At 40.0% G+C, this 20,831-nt stretch overlaps 1 protein-coding gene across 9 annotated transcripts in view; it reads right to left on the reverse strand.

Moving 5' to 3' along the window:
* The window catches only part of NRP1 (neuropilin 1), a 140,202-nt gene that overhangs the window by 54,932 nt on the left and 64,439 nt on the right, over positions 1-20,831 (reverse strand). For all 9 annotated transcript variants that reach the window (XR_013449046.1, XM_078075352.1, XM_036118607.2 and 6 more), the window contains 2 exons: positions 14,828-14,983; positions 12,655-12,821 (listed from right to left, as the gene is read on the reverse strand). Coding sequence is in view for 8 of the 9 variants with exons in the window: in XM_078075352.1 (XP_077931478.1) it covers positions 12,655-12,821; positions 14,828-14,983 (323 nt within the window). In the remaining variant the exon portion in view is untranslated. The remainder of the gene's footprint in view (positions 1-12,654; positions 12,822-14,827; positions 14,984-20,831) is intronic.

Genomic DNA, 20,831 nt, shown 5'->3' on the forward strand with positions numbered 1-20,831 from the left:
AAGCGACTGCCTTCGGTTCAGGTCATGATCCTGGAGTCCCAGGATGGAGTCCCACATTGGGCTCCCTGCTCAGCGAGGGGTGGGGGGATGTCTGCTTCTCCCTCTGACCCTCCCCTCTCTCATGCTCTCTCTCTGTCTCTCTCATTCTCTCTCTCTCAAATAAATAAATAAAATCTTAAAAAAAAGATGTTGCAATTATAGCTGTGTGTGGCTAGGAAAACAAATGCAGATTTTGGGCCTTTTGCGATCTTTGTGTTTGTCTGTCTTATGGTCTCGGAGAAGCAGCTTCACAAGCAAGCCTCACAGGAGAAATACTGGAGCTGACTGTGTCCCCAGGTAAGGCTGCATAACGCCTTTCTCCGAGCAATGACTTCAGTTACGGACATATACATCTTTCCAATCTATTGGCAGTTCAAAGAGATTTTCAAATCTAAAAGACCAAGAAACTATTAAAAGTCGTGTGCAGGTAAAGTATATTTCTGTTTCAGAAGCTGTGGTTCCATGTTACCCATAAAGTTTCATCTGCACTAGTGGGGAGATCCCTAAATGCCTCCAGATAAACACACATTTGTACTCAAACAGCATCTGTCTATTCCAGCACAAACAAAATGACTTGTTTATTATTAGTTTTCCAGTAAGTCAAGCCTTTAATTTTTCTCCCTCCTCCTAAAAGCTTGGTTTCAAAAACAAACACAAGGATGAATTTCTGGAAACTAAAGACTTGCAGATGGGGGCGATGCTCTAAATCAGCCTCTTGGCCTATAAACTCTGACGGCCTCCTTTTACACTGATTTTCCATGTATTTCTTCAGGGATCTAGGTGGGCCTGTCATGTTAATGAGAATTTCATGTGCTGATGGAGAATCTGCAAGTGCAGGTGTCCAAGAAAACTCCTCTCCTTGGCATTAACAATCCTGCGAGGAGCTGATGGGATTATTGAGATTAAAGTCGGTCACCCGCCTAAGGTTATAACGAATGCTGCCCCAGAGACAAGAAAGGAGAGAAAGAACAGACAGCCTAGGTGCAGCCGGCTGTCAGAAAGTGCGTGTAAACACTCAGTCTTGGAAGGGATGCCAGTCATTCCTGAGAGCAGATGAAATGAACTTCACGATTTTACTATTTGGTTTTCCCTGTTGGAAGCTGACCATTCGGCCAGGAAGTATATACCGATTCTTTTTTGAAGATCACTTATAAAGGGAGGTAGGAAAAGCCTTGAAATAGTGCATTTTCAAAAAAAAAAAAAAATTACTCTCTAAGAGAATCGTTTGCAATTACAATTCACAATTGATGTTCTGCAGTTTTGGACTGACCAGCTCTGTGGTGCAGGTGGAAAATGAAAACAAGGAAAGGAGAAATGTTATGTAATGATTAGGGATTTCCAGGCTCCTCTTGGAAGAAAGGGACAAAGCACGGCATCATTCTGTGCTCTGAAGATATGCTGCTTTGCTATCCAAATGTGGTGTGAAAAAAAAATCTACCTATATTAATTTCATGCATTTCAGCCTGGGTCACACAATGGGAAAAATGCATCTGCGCGACTACTTTCAAACCACAGGAGAATAAGCACAGATGTTACACTAAGCATATCGTGTTATTTGTCCTCTAGCACTGCCTAAATTCCTTAACATAATGGAAGCTGTGACTTGCATTTATCCACTGGAACCATTCTTAACACGTGGTTGGATACATCTATTTCAGCCACATATTTGGAGGTGACAAGAGGTGAAATGCTTTCTTGGTGAACATGGCCACACTGTTGTGTGTGTGGCGGGGGAGGGGTGCTTCTTGACAGAAAAACAGGGAGCTGAGGCACATATTTGGAAATGCTAAGCATTCCTTTCATATAACCTTGCAGGTTTTCGGAACAGTAAGAATCCTATCCTATTGTTACTATACTTTTAGATGCAAAGTTAAGGATAAGAACACATCACTATGCATGGTTTTACTAAAACTGCCAGTATTAAAAAGAAATTGAATGAACTGGTTCATAATCTGTTTGAATTTTACTTTTGATAAAAAGATTTTAATTCAGATGAATTGTATATGCCACATATGGATATTATAAATCTAGACACTTCAAAGAAAGGTAAGTAGATAAACAGATGCTCATGTAAATTCTCCTTGAAAGCAGCAAAGTTCTTAGACTAAGGAGACTGTATTATTGTATTACAGAAGTTGATAATCACAGTTGAAATTTAGCAGATACAGGAACCCCAAATTACCTATTCCTGCCTCCTTCTCCTTTTTGTCCTACTGCCCAGAAGACACAGTAATGTGCAGGTGGAGATCATATAAGACACCTTCCATATTTGTCACAATAAATGAGATTCATTTATTTCCTAGTGGCTGATGGAGAGGAAATATCATGTTAAATGCACAAATGTATTGACTGGTTTTTCTTTACATGGAAATGGAATTGTTAAGTAAATGAATTCTTGCCGTATTGGCAATTGAAGCTTTCTGAATAAATAAAAGCGTCCTTATAAATGAATGCAATATTTGGAAACGTAAGGTAAAACTACAGAAATAGTGTAATATATGTGCAATAGAATGTTGCTGATTGAGAGCAGTCTGGATTTTTAAAATAATGTTTAAATAATTAGGCCAGGAAAATCCTGCATGCTGTATCTTCATTTTTTAAGATTGCGAGCTTAAAAAAAAAAATTTTCCCTTCTACACAAGAGCTTGGTGTATCTCCTAAAATATCAAAAACATTTTCTTCAGTATTTCACATTTCATGATGCTCTAGCTTCTTTTTATTATCATGAGTACTTCCCACTGCAAATTTCATGTTTCATTTCCAGATTCTCAAACTGAAGGTTCTGTCAAGTTTCTTGTACCTAGAGCCATAAGGCTCTGTGTCTACCTGGGTCTTGGTCTGTCTCTCTTCTGAGAAGGATCTATCTGCATTAGCTTTAGCCCAGAGTAAATACATCAAGTCTTAGAGGCATAAGACGACTGTAATGTCCTTCTTCACACAGCTTCATCCAGGACCCTTGGGGCTGCTTTTTTGTTCTGTCACTTTTCTGGGCCAGTATGATGGCCTATAATGTCCCTAGAATTGCGTGTGGTATTTGTTTTCTTAAGGAAAGAAAGACTGGGTATGGGCAGGACTTGAAGGTGTGAACAGTCTGTCACGGTCGGTGAGCCTATGCCTTACGGATAGTTCCTTCAAAGATTGGAAAGACACGAAACATGAACTCTCTGGGCTTCCTTTTATCCCCCTAATGGGCTGCATACCCTGCGAGCTGGTACCAAAGAACCAAGGAAAACAGGCCCCACTAGTGGAGTTTCTATGTGAAATCCTCAGAGAGGCTTCATGATGAAGCCAAACTAAACAATTACTTGATCTAAGGAGAGAAAATCTTTTTAATTAAAAGTAAATTTTTCCTTTGTGCTGCCTCACACGATAACCGGCAGCATTTAAAATGAATTCCAGTTATGCTTCATATATTTGTTTTCATTTAGGCAAGCCCAGGGCACCAGTTGATAAAGTACATTTATTTTTAATACAATCACGGAATCTTAAATGCTTGAAAAGACAGCAGAAGCTGTCTGGTCCAATCACCCCTCCCCTGAAGAATTTTATCTATAGCCCTTCTCAGGCCTGCTGAAAGAATAAATAAAGGTGCTTAGTTATTTTTCTGCTAAATCCAGAAAACAGTTAGAAATCTAAAGCATTAGAATTGTAAGAAAATAAAATTTTGGTAAAATTAACACTTCATTCTTCTGAAGAAAGGCAAATAGAAGAGTGTCATAAATGAGCTTTTTAACCCCTTAAGGTAAAGAGAGCTAAAAACCCTCAAAACAAAAAAAACCCACAAAAAACACCAAACAAATCTTCACATCACTTACACAAGTACGTATGTGATTATTCTCAGTCACAATATGTGCAATTAGTCTCAAATGCTTATTCTGTTCAATAGCTGGAAATATAAAAGCATTTTATTACTATTGGGATGTATAGAGCATTTTTGATTTAACTTTCTTCTCTTTATCTGAACGTAGAACTGAATGAAATTTGAAAGCTGGGGGCGGGGTGGGAGTGGAGAAAGGAAATAAGTATGCGTTTCTGTCCCTGTTGCAGGTCAGCATCCCTAATTGTTATTTTGATGTGGATCAAAATTGTCATTTTGATGTGGAGCTTTCAAATGGTGCATTAAATGAGAACTATATGAGGGCATGAAAGACCCATCCACATCCTGGCTTTGGAATTTCCAGGGTATACCTTTTTCACCTTTGCAGGAGGTTGCCTCGAACATGCCAGACAAGTTTTAAACTGTGGGTTGTGCCAATTCTGAAGAACACACATTTTTCGCTCTGGGGCTTTCAAATTACGATATGAAAGTTATTTAAAGCTTAGGAGTTCGTGTGTTACATTACACGCTGCATAAACGTAGCCATTGCTCCTAAATGTGAACATTAATGCACTCTGTAAAAGGTACAATTATTACCGCCGGGACAGAAATCAACAAACCCCACTAAAGGAATTTCTTAAAACTGCTATCATAAAATCTGTGCATGTTATGGATTTCATTAACATTTTACTCCCTGAGGATTCCCAATTGTATAATAACAGAAGTTCTTTAAATTTTAAATACCACAGACAGGAACAGCCTTTCACCCAAAACAGATGTGAAACCATCAACCTTGCCTTCTTATTGGTCCACAGATATGAAACTGGTTGGTAATTGATAGCTCTTAATGTGTTGTTGTTTAGGTTATAAAATTGGAAACTTAATAGTATTTTTCCCATGAAAAGATAAGGTAATAAGCAATAGGCAAGCTTTTCAAACACAGTTCCTTACTCTCCATTACCTTGGAAGTGAAAATACACACAAACACACACACACACACGCATTTGATTTACATACTGCAAAAAATTAAAATACGTCGGCAAAGGTCAGTGACACACAATGTTCAGGTGTGGAGGAGCTCATTTCAGTCTTATTTTTCCTAAATCTTGTCAACGATGACTTGTGATTTTATCCTTGTGTTTCCTTTCCTTAATCCAATCCTTATCAGTGCATTTGGAAGCCCAGGCCACGGTATTGTAAAATCACATCTGTATATATTTAGCTAAAGACAGTTCACTTTTAAAAGCTAAAAATAGTGAAGCTTAAGATAAATAAGCAAGGAGGTTTATGATGCTATTTTCCTGCATAAGGTAAACAGATGCATCAGTATTTTTGGAAAACAAAAGAACTACAATTCTGTTCAAATGATATCTTTGATACGCTGTTGAAAAGTGACAAAAAACAGCCAAGCAACCAGTTTACTTTTTCTTTCAAAACAGTGATCAACCTTATTATTTAAAAAATGACTTGATTAGGACTTAGGGTGTCTTCTACACCAGTGGTTTTCAACCGAGGGTGATTTTTTTTCCCCAATAGGACATTTGACAATGCCTGGAGACATTTTTGGCTGTCATATGGAGGGATGTGTGTGTGTGTGTGTATGTGTGTGTGTGTGTGTGTTACTAACTTCTAGTGGGTGAAGACCAGGGATACTGCTAAATATCCTATAACGCCCAGGATAGCCTCCGCAACAAAGAATGATCTATTCTAAAATGTCAGTATTGTCCAGACCAAGAAAACCTGCTCTAGACACAATCCAATCATTGGTTTAAGTACAGCTTCCACAGTGACTGTTCAATTTGATAGACATCACTTACCAATCACTGACTGAGCAGGTATATGCTGGGATATAAATGGTCTTCAGGATACCATCTTCAAAAAGGATCTAAATCCATTTTTGCATATTATTACAATTGAGCAACAACAAAGCAGGGGCAGCAAGGCTACTAAGATTCTAGTCCAGGTTCTGCCATTAACTTGCTATGTGGTCTTGCAAATCACTTAACCTCTGAACCTACGCAAAATAAGGAATTCAGACAAGATGACGTTTACATCTGCTTTTAGTCTTACATTTAAAGTTGAACTATCCTGGAAAGAAAATAATTCTTCTCTAGAATATAACTATGAATATTGGTTCCAAATAGACACAGCATAAAATAATAAGAAGCCAAAACTGTAAGCAAAATGGAATGTGTGTGGTATGCAAATTAATCTATTTTAAGTGTAATTCTAGCTGAACAGTTGTGGTTCTTTCAATATTGTCTTTCCAGTGGTGCTTCATCATAAAAATCTAAGGTTTATTTAAATGTCATACATTTTCTTTAGGGTGTGTTGACAAGAAATACTAATTAGTAAAATCATTTGACTGATTTTTAAAACTGAATTAAGTGGTCGACTTAATCAAAATGGTTACAATCATCCTGGTATTTTCTGTATGACAAAACAATCAGTTAAAAATATCTAAAGAATTATGTCATATACTTATTCTGTGTTCCCCAAATCATATCCTCCTTTAAAGCAGCAAAAAACTCTGAATTTAATCCATCCCTACACGCATTTCCTATATGTATTTCCTTCAAATGACTTCCTATAACATGAGAAACCAAGGTACCAGAGAAAGCATTAGGAAAATTTCCTCGAGAGAGGAATTTTTGGAACAGGGACTTCCTGGGTGGAACCTAGTCACCGAAAACAGACCTATGATGCACTAAGGATAGGACGTTAAGCATTCGTTTTATGCAGGAAGTAGAGGTCACTGCAGAATCAGGGTAAGACAACCAAAGGCTTACCTGGGGGATTTTTTAAAAAGCAAATTGTCTCCCTTCCAGATCAATGTTTCAGCTAAAATAGCATATTAATATTAGTTGCAACACACACACACACACACACAGCACACCTGGGGAATAAACGTTCAGTTGAACAGCTGTATTTTCCCTAAATTTGCCAACATTATATTTTACATGCATCATTCCACATTTGGGTAAACCAGTGAGCTATTTTTGTCAGTTCTCTAGTTACACATTTATAAAGGATCATTTTATTGCAATTTCAGCAATTTACTAATGATCTGAATGAGATAATGTACCTTCTAAAGTGTCTGGTTTATAAGCAGCATGTTTACAATCAGGATAACCTGGCTCAATATATGTTCTGGATTAGTCAATTTAGCAAATGGAACCAATTTTGAATACAGCGTACAGATTATAAACTTGCTAAAAACTAGCAATTGAATGAAAAGTCAAAAACTATTTCATTGGAGATACCTGTTCCATACTTAACACATTATTATGAGAACAAAAGGTGTTTCCGGAAAGTTTTGAAGGAAAGAAAATTATATATGAAACTTGTTAAAATAAATGACATTCTAAAGCTTTAAGATAAATGACTCCAGTTTCTACTTTTAATTTTGGAAGGCAACTAACTTTAAAGATAAAAACCAGGGTTCCAAATAACAAATTCTTTTCATTGAATGAGCAGCACTCCCTTCTCCCACCTAAGATTTGCTAAAAATGTGTAATAATTCCACGTGTCAGAGGGAATATTTCCAAGAACTCATGAGTTATTTCATTCCATTAGTTACTTACAGGGCATCCAGCTGGCCTCTCCTTAGCTCCTGAAATCAAGCCCACACCTTTAAATTAACTTTTGTCTCTGTTCTCAGTAAGTTGTAACTGTTAATTCTATTTCTGAATGATGACAGAGCCTGATGTTTCTGGGAGATACAACACACAGCCCCGGAGGGATGTTGGGGAGAGCTTCTGGGAAGTGAACCTCCTGGCATTAGAGGAAAGCCCCTTGGGGCTGGGGGTTCTAGGAACCTGGCTATTTGAATACAAACTCCCCTGGGACCTGGCAGGCCCCACAACTTTGAAGGCTCTGTAGTTTTTCTCTGTAGAGGTGGAGTGGGGCAATTGCCCCGCTTACCTCATTTGAGGCAGCGTAAGGTGAAAAGACCCACAATTCGAATGGTCAGAGAGCTACGCAGAGGCCAGCTGAGCACTGGGGCTGTCAGGCCTGACCACAAGTGGTGATTCAGCAGCTGCTGTCTGCCTTCCAGACCTCTCGGTGCCCACTGACTCCGTTCCCAAGTCTGAGGAAGGAAGTCCACTTCCATTGTGTAAGCCTGAGCTTTCCCACAAGTCGCATCTTTTCCCCACGTTGGGATTCATGAACCACTGAACTTCTCTGAACCTCTGTTCTCTCACGTGAAGATGGGGATGTGAATCTTTGGTCTATTTAACGTACATTCGAAGACTAAAATGGGCTGCGTCCAAAAAGGTGCTTTAATAAAGGAAAAGTGCTATAGAAACATAAGGCTGTGTTGTTAGAACATGTCTTACAATGAATTTTAAAATCCACGAAGCAACCTAAAGGCCTCCGGGATTTGGCCAGTTTCTCACACTGAGCGTGAACAAGGGCACCCACTGTCTCTGATGTTACAGTTGCCAGTGAGCCAACGGAATGTGCGTGTGCTGTGTGGTGTGTTCTGACTCAGTTCAGGCTACCTCCTTTCCACACGCTAAGGCCTTTTGCTGCTCATGTCTGCTTTCCAAGTTCCTTCAGTTAGAAAATGTGGAATATTATCCAAGAGAAATACATATAAGGCAAAAGGAAAACACAGAAACAAGCTTCCCCATAAAGTTAGCACTACCGTCCTCTCTTCTGGAGCTTTCCTCCTCCTCATACTTCAGAATGAACATCTACGCAAGGAAATGTAGTAGAGAGAGAAGGCACTTTTGCTCCGGGGGCTTGCTGATGTATTCTTAGAGCTACAGAGTGTCTTCATGAGGCTTTCTTCTTCTGTGTGATTAATCAATGAGGGCTGTCTCACCAAACCAAACAGGATAGGGTTTAGGAGCCAACCGCTTTCGTTTTCTGCTTCTCTGGAATAAGTGAGGGCATAAATAATCTAGTACCCCAAATTTTCCCACAAAAGACAATGCCCCCAAATCTGGGGAAGAGCGGAATTCCAGCCTGAGTTGGTTTATCAAGTAATTCTATTTCTAAAGTCACTGGGGGGTGTGGTAATCAATTAGTCCCTGGCGCCATTTTTATGTCTTTGGATCAACAAAGTTCATATCCCATCCAGGCATTATATATCTTGCCTTTTCTTTTCCCCCCCTTGTCTCCTGGCATTTTAATCAGGGAAAAGTCACAGTTGTTTTGAGGAAAGCGCTCCCAAGAGCTTTAATTAAAGCGAGAAGGATAAATCTGTTTACAGTGTGGTGAACACTATCATTAATAAAACGTTGAAGTAATTAACGAATTAAATTCTGCATTGTGTGTGAATGGCTACACTTAGCATCTATAAGAACATGTTCCCTGAGCAGACAGTACGCAACGCGCTTAGTATACAGAGAGGAGAAGAAAAACGGAGACTGCTTCTCTCCAAGATTCACAGTATCACGAATGGCTAGAGCTTGAATGGAGAAGCCTACAGTACCTTTATTTTTACAGGGGAAGAAACTCAGCTTCAATGAAGTTAATGGCTTGGGCTCTAATGAGGTGCTCGAAAATGAAGAATTGTTACAGCACCACTGATATCCTGAGTCTTTACTTTGAATCCTTGATTGTTTAACCAGAAACAAAAGGAAGAAAAAGATTAAATTAACAATTAGATAAGCAGCTCTAGGACACAGGACAGAATGGCATACTCTGAAAAACATGGGCGAATTTCACAGTGTGATTAACTCTGCTGTGGACAATTAAGAGGTTTTAGCTGCTCAGGATATGAAGTGGCCTTTTGAGCAGGATATGACCATGTGCAAAGCTCCAAGCCGGGACTTCCCTTATGCCCCTTCCCACCAAACTGCCTCTTGACTTGTTTTTAAGCTTTCTGGCAGACAACAGATCTCACAGGAAGCCCCACGGTGGACGTTCATACCCATGGTTAACGACGCATTGTTTTTTTTATGTCACTCAGTAATTTCCTAGAGAAAACAATGTTGGCAACCAAAGACTGTTCCTGTCTTGAAGGAAAGTCGGCTTCCAATACTGCCTTATTAATTTAACACATGCAAGTGTTTGTCCTTGTTGCTACAGCAACATGTTTTGTGGGGTATATTTCATGCAAAATGTGAAGAAGTGGAAAAAGAAAACAAATACCATCCGCATACTGATGTGCATATAAATAGAAATGTATGTGCGCTAACTTTCCTGCGATTGGAGGTATGTGCCTCTTGCCCTCAGCCTCAATTATGCTTTACTTGTTGGTTAATTTAAAACATCTATCCAGAGAAAACAACAAGCCAACCACTTCCAAGGAGTTTCAGAAAAGCTGGAAACATATGAAATTATTCATAATTAGGTGATGGGTGAAGATAAGAACCCCCACCACGTAGGCAGACACAACAAGCATGGAAATGAGCCTCCCGAGCTCCAGAAAGAGCACAAGATAATTTTACCTCAAGGTGCACTGATGCTAAGCTTCTCTGACATTCATCTTCCATAGGGATGGAGAGGGCATAAAGGCACTGAATTCTAGGTTCAGAAACAGTAAGCACCCAGCTCATCTCAGTGTGTCTTCTCCCGAGGAAAAGCATAAAGGGAGTCGTGTCGCAAGATACACCTGAATTTATATGAAAGGTAACGCATGATAAAGCAGAGCAGACCAAAGTGTAAAGAAGCAGGTGTTGGGAGTCTGACAGCCCGGTCATTCACTGTGACCTTGGGCATTTACTAATCTCTCCGAACCTCAGTGTCCTCATTTTTAAAATGAGGATAATTGCACCTTGTTCCCAGGATCGCTGGGAGGATTAAATGCAAATATGTCAAGTACTCCGCAGAAGTTGGGCCCCGTAGTAAACACTCAATAAATGGTAACTATTCTATGAATAGCACAATTGTCGTGAATGCTGTTCACCAAATTCCTAGCTCTCCTCCTTCCAGCACGCATTGAATTGCTGCCCCTCAGAAGCTAAGTGTGGCCATGGGATGTGCTTTGGCAATGAAAATAGTGGAAGTGTTCTTCGAGGGGAACTTAAGAGCTAGCACGATGGCCGTACTCTCTTTTTCCCTCTGCTTGGTGACAAGCAACGTTTGGGATGATGGCCACTCCCTCTGTCTGGGTCCTGGGGTGAGATGTGGAGCAGACCCCCAGCCGACTGCAGTTGAAGAGGGCAAGAAGCTTGAGCTTGAACTAAACCTCGTTTTGGGGGTGCTTGATTACCTAGCTTCTCCTAACCATTGCTTTCTATGCTTTGGTGGAAAGAGTTGGGCCATTTCAGATTTTTTTCTTCTGCCTAACTCCTGAGAATGATGTGAATCCTGTCCTGTTGACAAATGCTTTGTGAGAGCCCATTTTGTCTCCGTGTTTCTCCTGACATAGAATTGCCCTGCACAGAAGAATTGCTACAGTTGCAATTTCAGAACTCTTGCAAGACCACTGTCCCTAAATTATCCAGCACTCTCCACATTACCAAGAATAGGACTACGTTACCATGCAAAGATGCTTAGCACTGCAAAATCCAAGCTCTCCTCTAGAGGCGCGTCTGTCAATCATAACGGAACTGTTTGTTGGTTTGGGGATGTGGAAAAACAAGTTGCCAAGAGCTATTTTGACATAGGCAAATTCATTTAATTTCTCACTTAATCTAGAGCTGGATTCAGCAATCCACAGGTACAAGTCTCATCTTTTCTCACTCTCGACACATTTCTCAGTGTTATCATTTAGAGGTTAGCAGGAGTTCAGTCTTCCGTAATAGGCCATTTCACTTTAAGTGTATGTTAAACTAATATTGACCTTCTCAAAGTAAAACAAAATCTGGTATTTGTGCTCAAAAGACTGAAGCAGCAATAGATGTAGAAAGTAGGGGATTAATCATCGTGGTTTTTTTCTTGCTTAGAAACTCTCTCTGGGAATTAGTCATTTTTATATATCTAGCAATGAATGTAAGTCAAGCTTTGCCTACTCTCTGAAAAGGAAGCCTGGATCCTTTAGCAAATAACTCTGTATAATTTGCCCACAGTTTAACCCCCACATCCAGATATGGATGTTTCATTTGACAGTGGGTGAAAAAGTCAAGAACATGAGCGTCAGGCCTTGTGTGGGAGTATCCAGACCTCAAGGCTGGAAAAGCTGAGGCATATTAGGAGTGGTGCCAAGGATGAGTCGGGGCAGGGGAGTCGTGGTGCAGGGGAGGAGAGTCTCTGGGGAATGCGAGACAAGGGCAGGGAAGGGAGTGCCAGGGCAAAGGGAGCAAAGCAGAAGCAACATCATAATAAGGATACAAATGTGTCCATTTCATACTTCTATGTGTATATACATAATCCACAGAGACCCGAGCCCTCAATCAGACTGCTGTCTTGGGCATGTGCTATGCATACCTATAGGAAAAGTAAACCTCAACCCCTTTCTTCCCTTCTTCTACTCAGAACAAACAAACAAATAAGAAGCCTTATACTTAGATACAATTATTGCATGCAAGTCTGCTAGAGCTAATGTATTTCATCAAGGAAATAAAAATCTGTTGTAGGAGGAAGTGTATGAATAGAAAATGTGTAGTTGTGGGGAAAAATCAGATCTTTTAGTTGTTACCGAAGTGAGACATCTGTGCTCCAGTTCTCTGAAGAGTTGTATATACGTATCTGAGAAAATCAATGCATTTTCAGGGACATCAGCTGGGCCTGCTTTTCTCAGATTGTGGTGACGCGATGATCCTGCAGGGAGATTACACTCGGTACCCACCGTTCCTCTCTTCGCTTTTGAAGGCATTTGGAACGGCACTGTTTTTTTTCAGCAACCCTTCTCGATGACCTAAATCTTCCACCCTATGTGTGCCAGGTCTCGTGGTACATACCTGTATCCACTCTCTGTGGGAGTCTTCCCCAGGAGTCCACCCGTTTTCGGGGTAGTTCAGGCGAGAACGTTCTGCAGACCAGTTGGTGCTATACTGGGAAGAAGCTGTGATTTGGTCAGAATGAATCTCCCCCGACTCCATGCCCAGCGCTTCCATACATTTGAAATCTGAAGGGGAAGTAAAAGGGCTCAAAGTCATCAAAACATAAGGGACCCGACCGAGATGCATATTTCTTCTTATAATCTGGCAGACTAAAACGTTCATTTTGATGTTCACCAACAATATCTTCCAGAAGATAACAGTGAAGGACTTACTGGGACGTAGCCCTGATATGTGACGATAATAGTAATAATGGTAATAATTTTTAAAAGCAAGGCTATGAAGATCTCATAGTGATTAGTTATTTTCCTCACTGGACCTAGGTTGACAGAAATACTATTAGAAATTTATTAGGAAATAATGGGAATTTTTATTTATTTTCAAAGTTTAATATAGAAGCTATATTTAAATAAAATTTTACTATTTCCTTCAATATCTAATAAAAGTGAAAAAGACCCCATGTCTGTGTTATAATCCATATTTGGTGGACAGCAGACCTTAACTCTCTGTTTTTCAGATTCCTTGTATTTGGCACCCGGGCAACCTCTCCTTGACTCCCTTCATTCTCATGCCTCCTGCCTCTGGCCTGGGCATGATTATTCACGTCTTTAGTTTATATCATTAAAACACGGGAGTATCCATCAGAAGTAAACTGCAGTATCATATAGTCCCAAAGAGGACCACCGCTTTACAACATAAAATAATAACACTCACAATGATGACGATGAATCACGAAAGCATGTATTCCATTAGGCCTCATATACTCAGTGAAACAATGAAATATGACATTGATATGAAATATGATAAAGGGAGATGAATAATCAACTTTAGGAAATGTGAATCTAAAGTGCTAAGGTGAAAAAAAGCTTTAGAGATTAAAGATTCTCAACGATCAAGAAAACTCTCAATTAACCAAACTTCCACATTTTCTGAATGTTTTATCATAATAAATAAAGTTTTAGGGCATAAAAGGTTTTCTTTCACCGGTTTCATACTTTTAAGCTTAGGTTTGTTATTTTGTAATAAAAATATTTATAGACACAAAGATACATAGATTAATTAATCAAATTAAGTACAAATAAGATTTTGTGATTTAATTGGCCTTTTTATTTTCCAGTAAGATCTGGTAAAAAAGAGACTAGCCTGTAGGACAGGTCTCCAAACATCCCCCGTCCTCTTTGCTACAGCATCTATCCTGTAAACCTGCCCTGTCAATAAACCACCACATATGTGTTCCTGTCACTTCTGATTGAAGCCTGTCCATCTATGATTCTCAACCCAATACACATTCAAGGGTGCCAGACAGGTGGTCTGGCTATAACTTAGCGAAGAGGATGGGGGATGTTTGGAGACCTGTCCTACAGGCTAGGTCATATACAACCTAAAGCTAGATATGTTGAAACACACAATTTTATTCATTGTTCTTTCTGATGTTTTCCTTGGGCCCTTGAAAGAGCTGGACACCACATGGAAGGGTTGAGTTAGTTGAGTTGCGTATTTTAATAAGATGTGAAACATACTACTTTCTCTTTCTTTTGTGGAAAGTTAGAACAGGAATTGAAACATGCTTCTTTTACATGAATATCCACTTCTATTCACATAAGAAAGAAAAACAAAATGGCTTCCGTCTGGGTCTTCATGACCCAAACCGTATGTGTTAGCATCTATCCTGTAAGCCTGCCCTGGCAATAAACCACCACATATGTGTTCCTGTCACTTCTGATTGAAGCCTGTCCATCTATGATTCTCAACCCAATACACATTCAAGGGTGCCAGACAGGTCTGGCTATAGTTCATTGTTTCAGGGCCCTGTTTTGCCATTTTCCGCTTTCTCCCATAATTTCAGAGGCTTACAAGCAGCCTTCTCATCCACGATTTTCTTAAGAAGGCACACCAAATAGTTTTTCCTATTGATGTTCATAAAAACCATTTAAAAGGGAAAAACAAATACTTGGCACTCCAATTCACAAAGCATTTCTTTAGTATTTCCTGTGGCCACAAGGTGTGTGAGGAGGAATAACAGGGAGTGTTTACCACAGTGTAACAGCGCTTTGCAAGATGAAGAAATACTGACCTTCTGAGACACTGCTCTGCAAGACACTGTAGTTTGCTGAGAAGCCTTCTTTTGCGATTGCACTGTCAGTATAAAAAACCATGGAGAGAATGCCTGATGAGGAACGGATCCGGCCTGGTGTCTTCTGTCCACAGTAACGCCCAATGTGAGGGCCAACTAGAAAGGGAGAAATGCAGAGAACATTTAAATATCTTTTGTTCCACAGCAGATGCAAGAATAACCATTTGCAAACATGGGTCCCGGCAGAACCCAGAAGTGTTTTCTTACCCAAAGCAAGCCTTCCCTGGTTAATTGGTTTGCAATGAACATATTGGATCAGGTTTGTGGAGAGGATTTTAAAATGTGCTCAGAAGGGCAATCACAAATGTAACTACATTTCCCACTGAGCAGGACTGTGTTTAGGAACAGAATCGAAATGCTTGCTTCAACTGCAAAGTATGAGATTTGGGCTGTCAAAGGGCACCTTGACATTCATCTCTAGAACCAAACTGCACACACTGCCCAATGCTGAGATTCCAGTGATGTTGTGATCACCGAGGGTTCCTGAAGTTGCCTTACTCAACTTCTCCCACCCTAGGAGGAGATCCTGGGAACTGGTCCTGGATGGAACCAGACCGGTATCAGGAATATGATCCAGTACTGAGTAACCCTGATGTCCTTCTTCATTCCATCTTTTAGTCCTGGAGCTTTATTACGAGGAACATCACAGACTTGGACAAAGGACGATGTCCTACTCAGGGTTCTATCTACAGGCTAATTAATAATTGTAACAGTTGAAAAAAATAGAAGCTACAGATACCAATAATTTATACATAACAATAAGTTGTAAACAAAACGAAAAGAAAATGCATCTGACTTTTCTTCCAGTTTTTTCTTTCCCAAACGTAAGAGAGGTGACTGCATTGCACTTGTGTCCTGTGGCCAAAAGACGGCCCAACGCAGCCATTAGACTATGGGAAAAAAGGAAGGACCCAAGGCAGTGAAAGATTGGGAACATTGATTAATTTTGATAAGTCAAATTGCTGTTTGGCTTAAATTGGCCACCCCTTTATTGAAGAGCTTTTAGATAAACCTTGGCAATTAGTAATTGTGAGTTGCCTTATAGACAGTACACAAGCCCTCCGGGCTTGGAGAATCTTTCCAATTCTCTGTCCAGATCATCAACAAGACAAAAAAGAAAAAAAAAAAAAATCCCCTTTTCTCTAGGTTTTTTTTTTTTTTTTTTCACATATGGTAAAAACATACCAGATGGTTTGGGCTTAGAAGGACAATCTGGTGTGGACCATTTTCCCCTCCAAGAAATCCATGGTTCTCTGCATTTCAAGTAAGAGTTATTGCTTTGTTCAAGGAAGCACAGTAGGTGGACCCCTCTCTGGAGGGATGGGGACACAGTGTGCCAAGGCCTGTGTGTGTAACTTGGATGCAGAAGGCAGCTGATGGGGACTAGGAGAAGCTTCAGATGTGATTGAAAAAGTGAGCCTCAGAAGAGCTGATCTCCCTGGAGCCACACGTACCCGCTGAGTTCCTGGTAGGCAGCTGGCTAGTCTGAGCACCCTGCTTTTTAGAGTACTCAGATCCTTGGCTAACAGGTTTTCAGCTCTTGGCCAACCCACTTAAAACAGAATAAAACAAAACAAAACAAAAAAACTCAAAAAACAAAAAAACCAACCAAAGTGTTTCCACATTTGAGTTAGTGTAAAGTGGTTACATTGAATATCTGATAACTTCTCCATGCATTCACAGTAATTGATTTGATTGAGTTCTAAGAATTTTCTCTACTGAAACCCCTCACTCTCCAGCAACCAAACATTGTGTGTGTGTGTGTAGACTGCTTTATCATGAAGAAAACAAGGACATAGCCAATTAGTGGCATCGATATACCTATTATCTACAGGGCACCACGTGGTCATGAACAGTGGCTCTGCATCATGGGAAGAAAATGTTGTTATATCAGACTTCCCAGCTGGCAGAAGAAAGCATCTCAGGAGATGAAACTCTGTTTTGTTTCTCTTCAGCTTTAATCTGAGCCTCAGGTTCTTCTACAAGTGTTAGTTGTTTGCCAGATTTTCTTTCTTTTTTTTTTTTTTAAAGATTTTATTTATTTATTTGACAGAGAGAGACACAGCGAAACAGGGAACACAAGCAGGGGGAGTGGGAGAGGGAGAAGCAGGCTTCCCGCCGAGCAGGGAGCCTGATGTGGGGCTCGATCCCAGGACCCTGGGATCATGACCTGAGCTGAAGGCAGACGCTTAATGACTGAGCCACCCAAGTGCCCCATGTTTGCCAGATTTTCTTCCTCCTGAATGAATTCAACACTTTTTTTTCTTCCCTATGGAATACAAAGTTGCCCATGACACATTCATGAAAACATCATGCTAGAGCCATGAACTCAGGTCTTTCTTTTCCTCACAAATAATCCCATTTCTGATCTACAATCTTTTTTTTTTTTTTTAAAGATTTTATTTTATTTATTTGACAGAGAGAGAGAGAGAGACAGCTAGAGAGGGAACACAAGCAGGCGGAGTGGGATAGGGAGAAGCAGGCTCCTGGCAGAGCAGGGAGCCCGATGCGGGGCTCAATCCCAGGACCCTGGGATCATGACCTGAGCCGAAGGCAGACGCTTAACGACTGAGCCACCCAGGCGCCCCTCTGATCTACAATCTTAACGAGAGGCCCAGAGTCCATTCATATGCTCTCACTCTTTTCCCTCGTTTAAATTCTATTATTGTGGCTTCATAACTTTCTTTTTCTTTAGTCTGTGGGCAAACTTTGACAGCCTGAGTCCTTGGAGGCATTCTCTAATCCCCACAGCCACTGACCCCTCCAAGAATACAAGTGCACAAGGGAAGCTGCCTTGCCCCCTTAAGCTGCAGATTCTTCCCCTCCACTACCACCCCATTCCTCTGGGGAAGAGAGGGGAGGGGAAGTCCCTTTGAAAGAGCAAACAGAAGAGAACTTGTCTAATGCAGACTCATAATTTAGAGAGTCTCCATGACTCACTGGTTTATAATGTTTAAGACATGCTGGGTAAATCTGCCTTCTGTCCTTTAGAACATTGCCCCCGGACAGCAGTGCGCAACTCTCTTTAGGAGCCCTCGAGATATGAGAGTGAAAAGGCTTTTTCGACCATCAGACAAAGAAGTATTGAATTTTCCTGAACAACAGCAAGACCTTAGCCGAGCAAGCTAATGCAATATTGATCTGAGCAAGAGTGGATGCAGTATTCTTATCCATCTCCTGTGTGTGCTCATTTGTGTTATTTACATGAGCACAGCTATTGGATTTCCTACTTCCGTTATTGTAGACCCAAAGGCCAAGGACATGAATGGAAACTGTCACAAAAACAGCAGTAGAACTCAAAAATTGCATTATTGAATAATTTAAGCAAGCAATGTGTGCTAAGCAATCTCTTGTGGGGACAGTAGGTCCACAGTGATCATATCTTTTCAGGTGTGAAGGCGATACGGTATTTATGCTATTTAAAGGATACACCAGCAACCCTGAATGGCAGTACCCTGTTCTCTGTATTTTTCCATTAATCTTTCCGGTAATTATAACCCCACCTCTGAATCAGAAAACTTGCTTTCTGCCCCCTTTCTATATGGATAAAAAAGGGCAGGAATCTACTATGAAGATGTACTTTTAAAATGAGGCATTCTGAATAACTAAACAAGGAAGGGAATCATTTCGAAAAGGTACAAAATAGACCATGTACTCTTCTCCTACAATAGTAAACTTTTTGTTGGAGAATATCTGGACTTTGCAACTCTTCCCCAGAAAAAAAAATGTGCACATTTATATTTTGGAATGTGTATATTTTGTGCTGATATCACTTTTATATTTCTATCTCAGAAGGTTAATTTTAATATTAATAGTAAGTCAGTAAAAACCAAACAGAACTCAATCTAGTTTTCATGAAACCTATTCCTCAAATAGTTGATAATTTTTGGAATGTAGGTAACAACTGCATTTCCAGTTCTTTGGCCCAGCCTAGATGGAAAGCTGACTTCATGCATGCCCACACCATGTGAGCTAAGCATTCGTGTTTGGCTCCATAATTCAGCACAAACATTTGCAACACCCACCAGGGTGGCGCGCTCAGCTCATGGCTCACAAACCATATGTAAACTTCCACCAATTACTTCAGGGTCGCTACTTGTGAATCCGTGGAGCTTCAGAGAGTGATACATGGGGATGTGTGATTCACCCCGTGCATGCCTCGGATTTTGAGTTCGGGAGTAAAATTGCTTTTCTTCAAAGTCAATCTGAATCAATGAATAGCTTTCAATTACTTAGTCATCTCATTCAATGTGTATGATAAAACGCAACCTAAAAATCACTTGATGGTTGAAAGCCTTCAGCATGTTCTGGTTGTTGTTTTTAGAAGGGGTATCAAAGAGTAAAAGCAGTTTTGTTGGCAAGGAACTGTATGTGTTGAACTAGTATGACAAAAATGTTTCTAGTGCCACTGACAAGAAACCCAGGAGGGGCAGTCCGCCATTTTGCCTAAAAATGAGAGAGCTGTTATTGCTGGCGTAGGCTGGACGAAGCCAGGTAAGTTTTAACAAATATACAAACACAGTTTTCACATTCCAAGGCCAGTTTTCTCTGGGAATAAGTCAAGTGCACCATAGTTTAAAACATGAGAATTGCAAGGCTGATAACTCTTATCGTTAATTGTTCCTCGCTTCAACTCAGTGATTTTCTAGAGCCAGAAAATTACTACTTTGAAAAACCCTTGACACTAATAACAATGTGCTTCTTTCTGAAAGTATTCTAAATAAGTTGGTTGATTGGACCTCCTTTTCAGATGTCAATTTAAATGTAAGTTCTGGAAAGGAAGGCTGCAAATTTGGGTTGTGAACAAACAAACCCATTATTAAATGTTCCAACTATTATTACAATACTATTATAATATTGTTTTCCTAATTATCAGATTGAATACTTGGAAATCAATCAGCACTCTGTTTGGGCAAATCTCATTACTTAATGAACGAGTTTCGATAAGATCATCATAACCCTATTTATATAGTAATAGACCAAAGAAGAAACTAAATGGGTGATAGCTCACCCATTTACTCCAATGACAATATAAGCTTTCTCTAAACCCAGTTTATCTCCATTGCTGTTTACTGCTGAGGAACACAGCTAAATTGAATTACCTTGATCATTTTAATGTCATTTCAAAGGCAAAGGCAATCTCTTTCACGTGATACTTGCCCTTCATTTACAATTTAATATTTATTTAAATATTCCTTCCTCCAGCCTGATCATAATATCTGACTTTATTTTATAGATGGTTATACATCTCTAACTGCATGATTTGTACGAACTTCCAAGCTGCCCTTTCTGATCTGTGTAGAGTGTGTTCTCTAGAGAAATCTTAATATTAAACCAGACTAAACACAAGACAAGTAATGCAGCTGCAACAAATTATTTGATATTATCTCCCTCTGTTCAGGATTTGGGTGTGTATTTTTGCCATTCACCTCCTAATTCACAAGGAATCAAACGGAAAACTTTCATTTAGCTGTCCACATGGCTACCCACCCCCTTCTTCAAATCTTTACTAAAATGTCATTTTTTGTAATAAGGCCGAACCTGACCACCTTATTTAAAATTTCAACCTACACATCCCTCTTTCTAACCCTAGCACTTTTCATGCTTTTGCTCTCCTCTACTTTTTCTTTCTTTCCATTTTTGTTGCTGTTGTTGATTATAGAACTTCTCACCTTCTGACATTCCAGTCACATAATTCATTCATCTATAATGTGTATTGTTTATTGTCCCGTTCCCCTGGCAGAACTGAAACTCTGAGAGGGCAGCCATCTTTGATTGTTCTATTTAGCAGGTGGCTAGATCAGTGCCTGGTATGTGGTAGGTGTTCAGTCAATATTTTTAAAATGTAGGATGAATTTAGATGATAAGAGCAATGTAGATAGAGGATGTTTTGAGGCGATTCAAATTGCCACAGATAAAAATTCCCTAGGAGCAGACAAGGAAT

This window comes from Halichoerus grypus, chromosome 6 (assembly GCF_964656455.1).
Source record: "Halichoerus grypus chromosome 6, mHalGry1.hap1.1, whole genome shotgun sequence".
NCBI lineage: Eukaryota > Metazoa > Chordata > Mammalia > Carnivora > Phocidae > Halichoerus > Halichoerus grypus.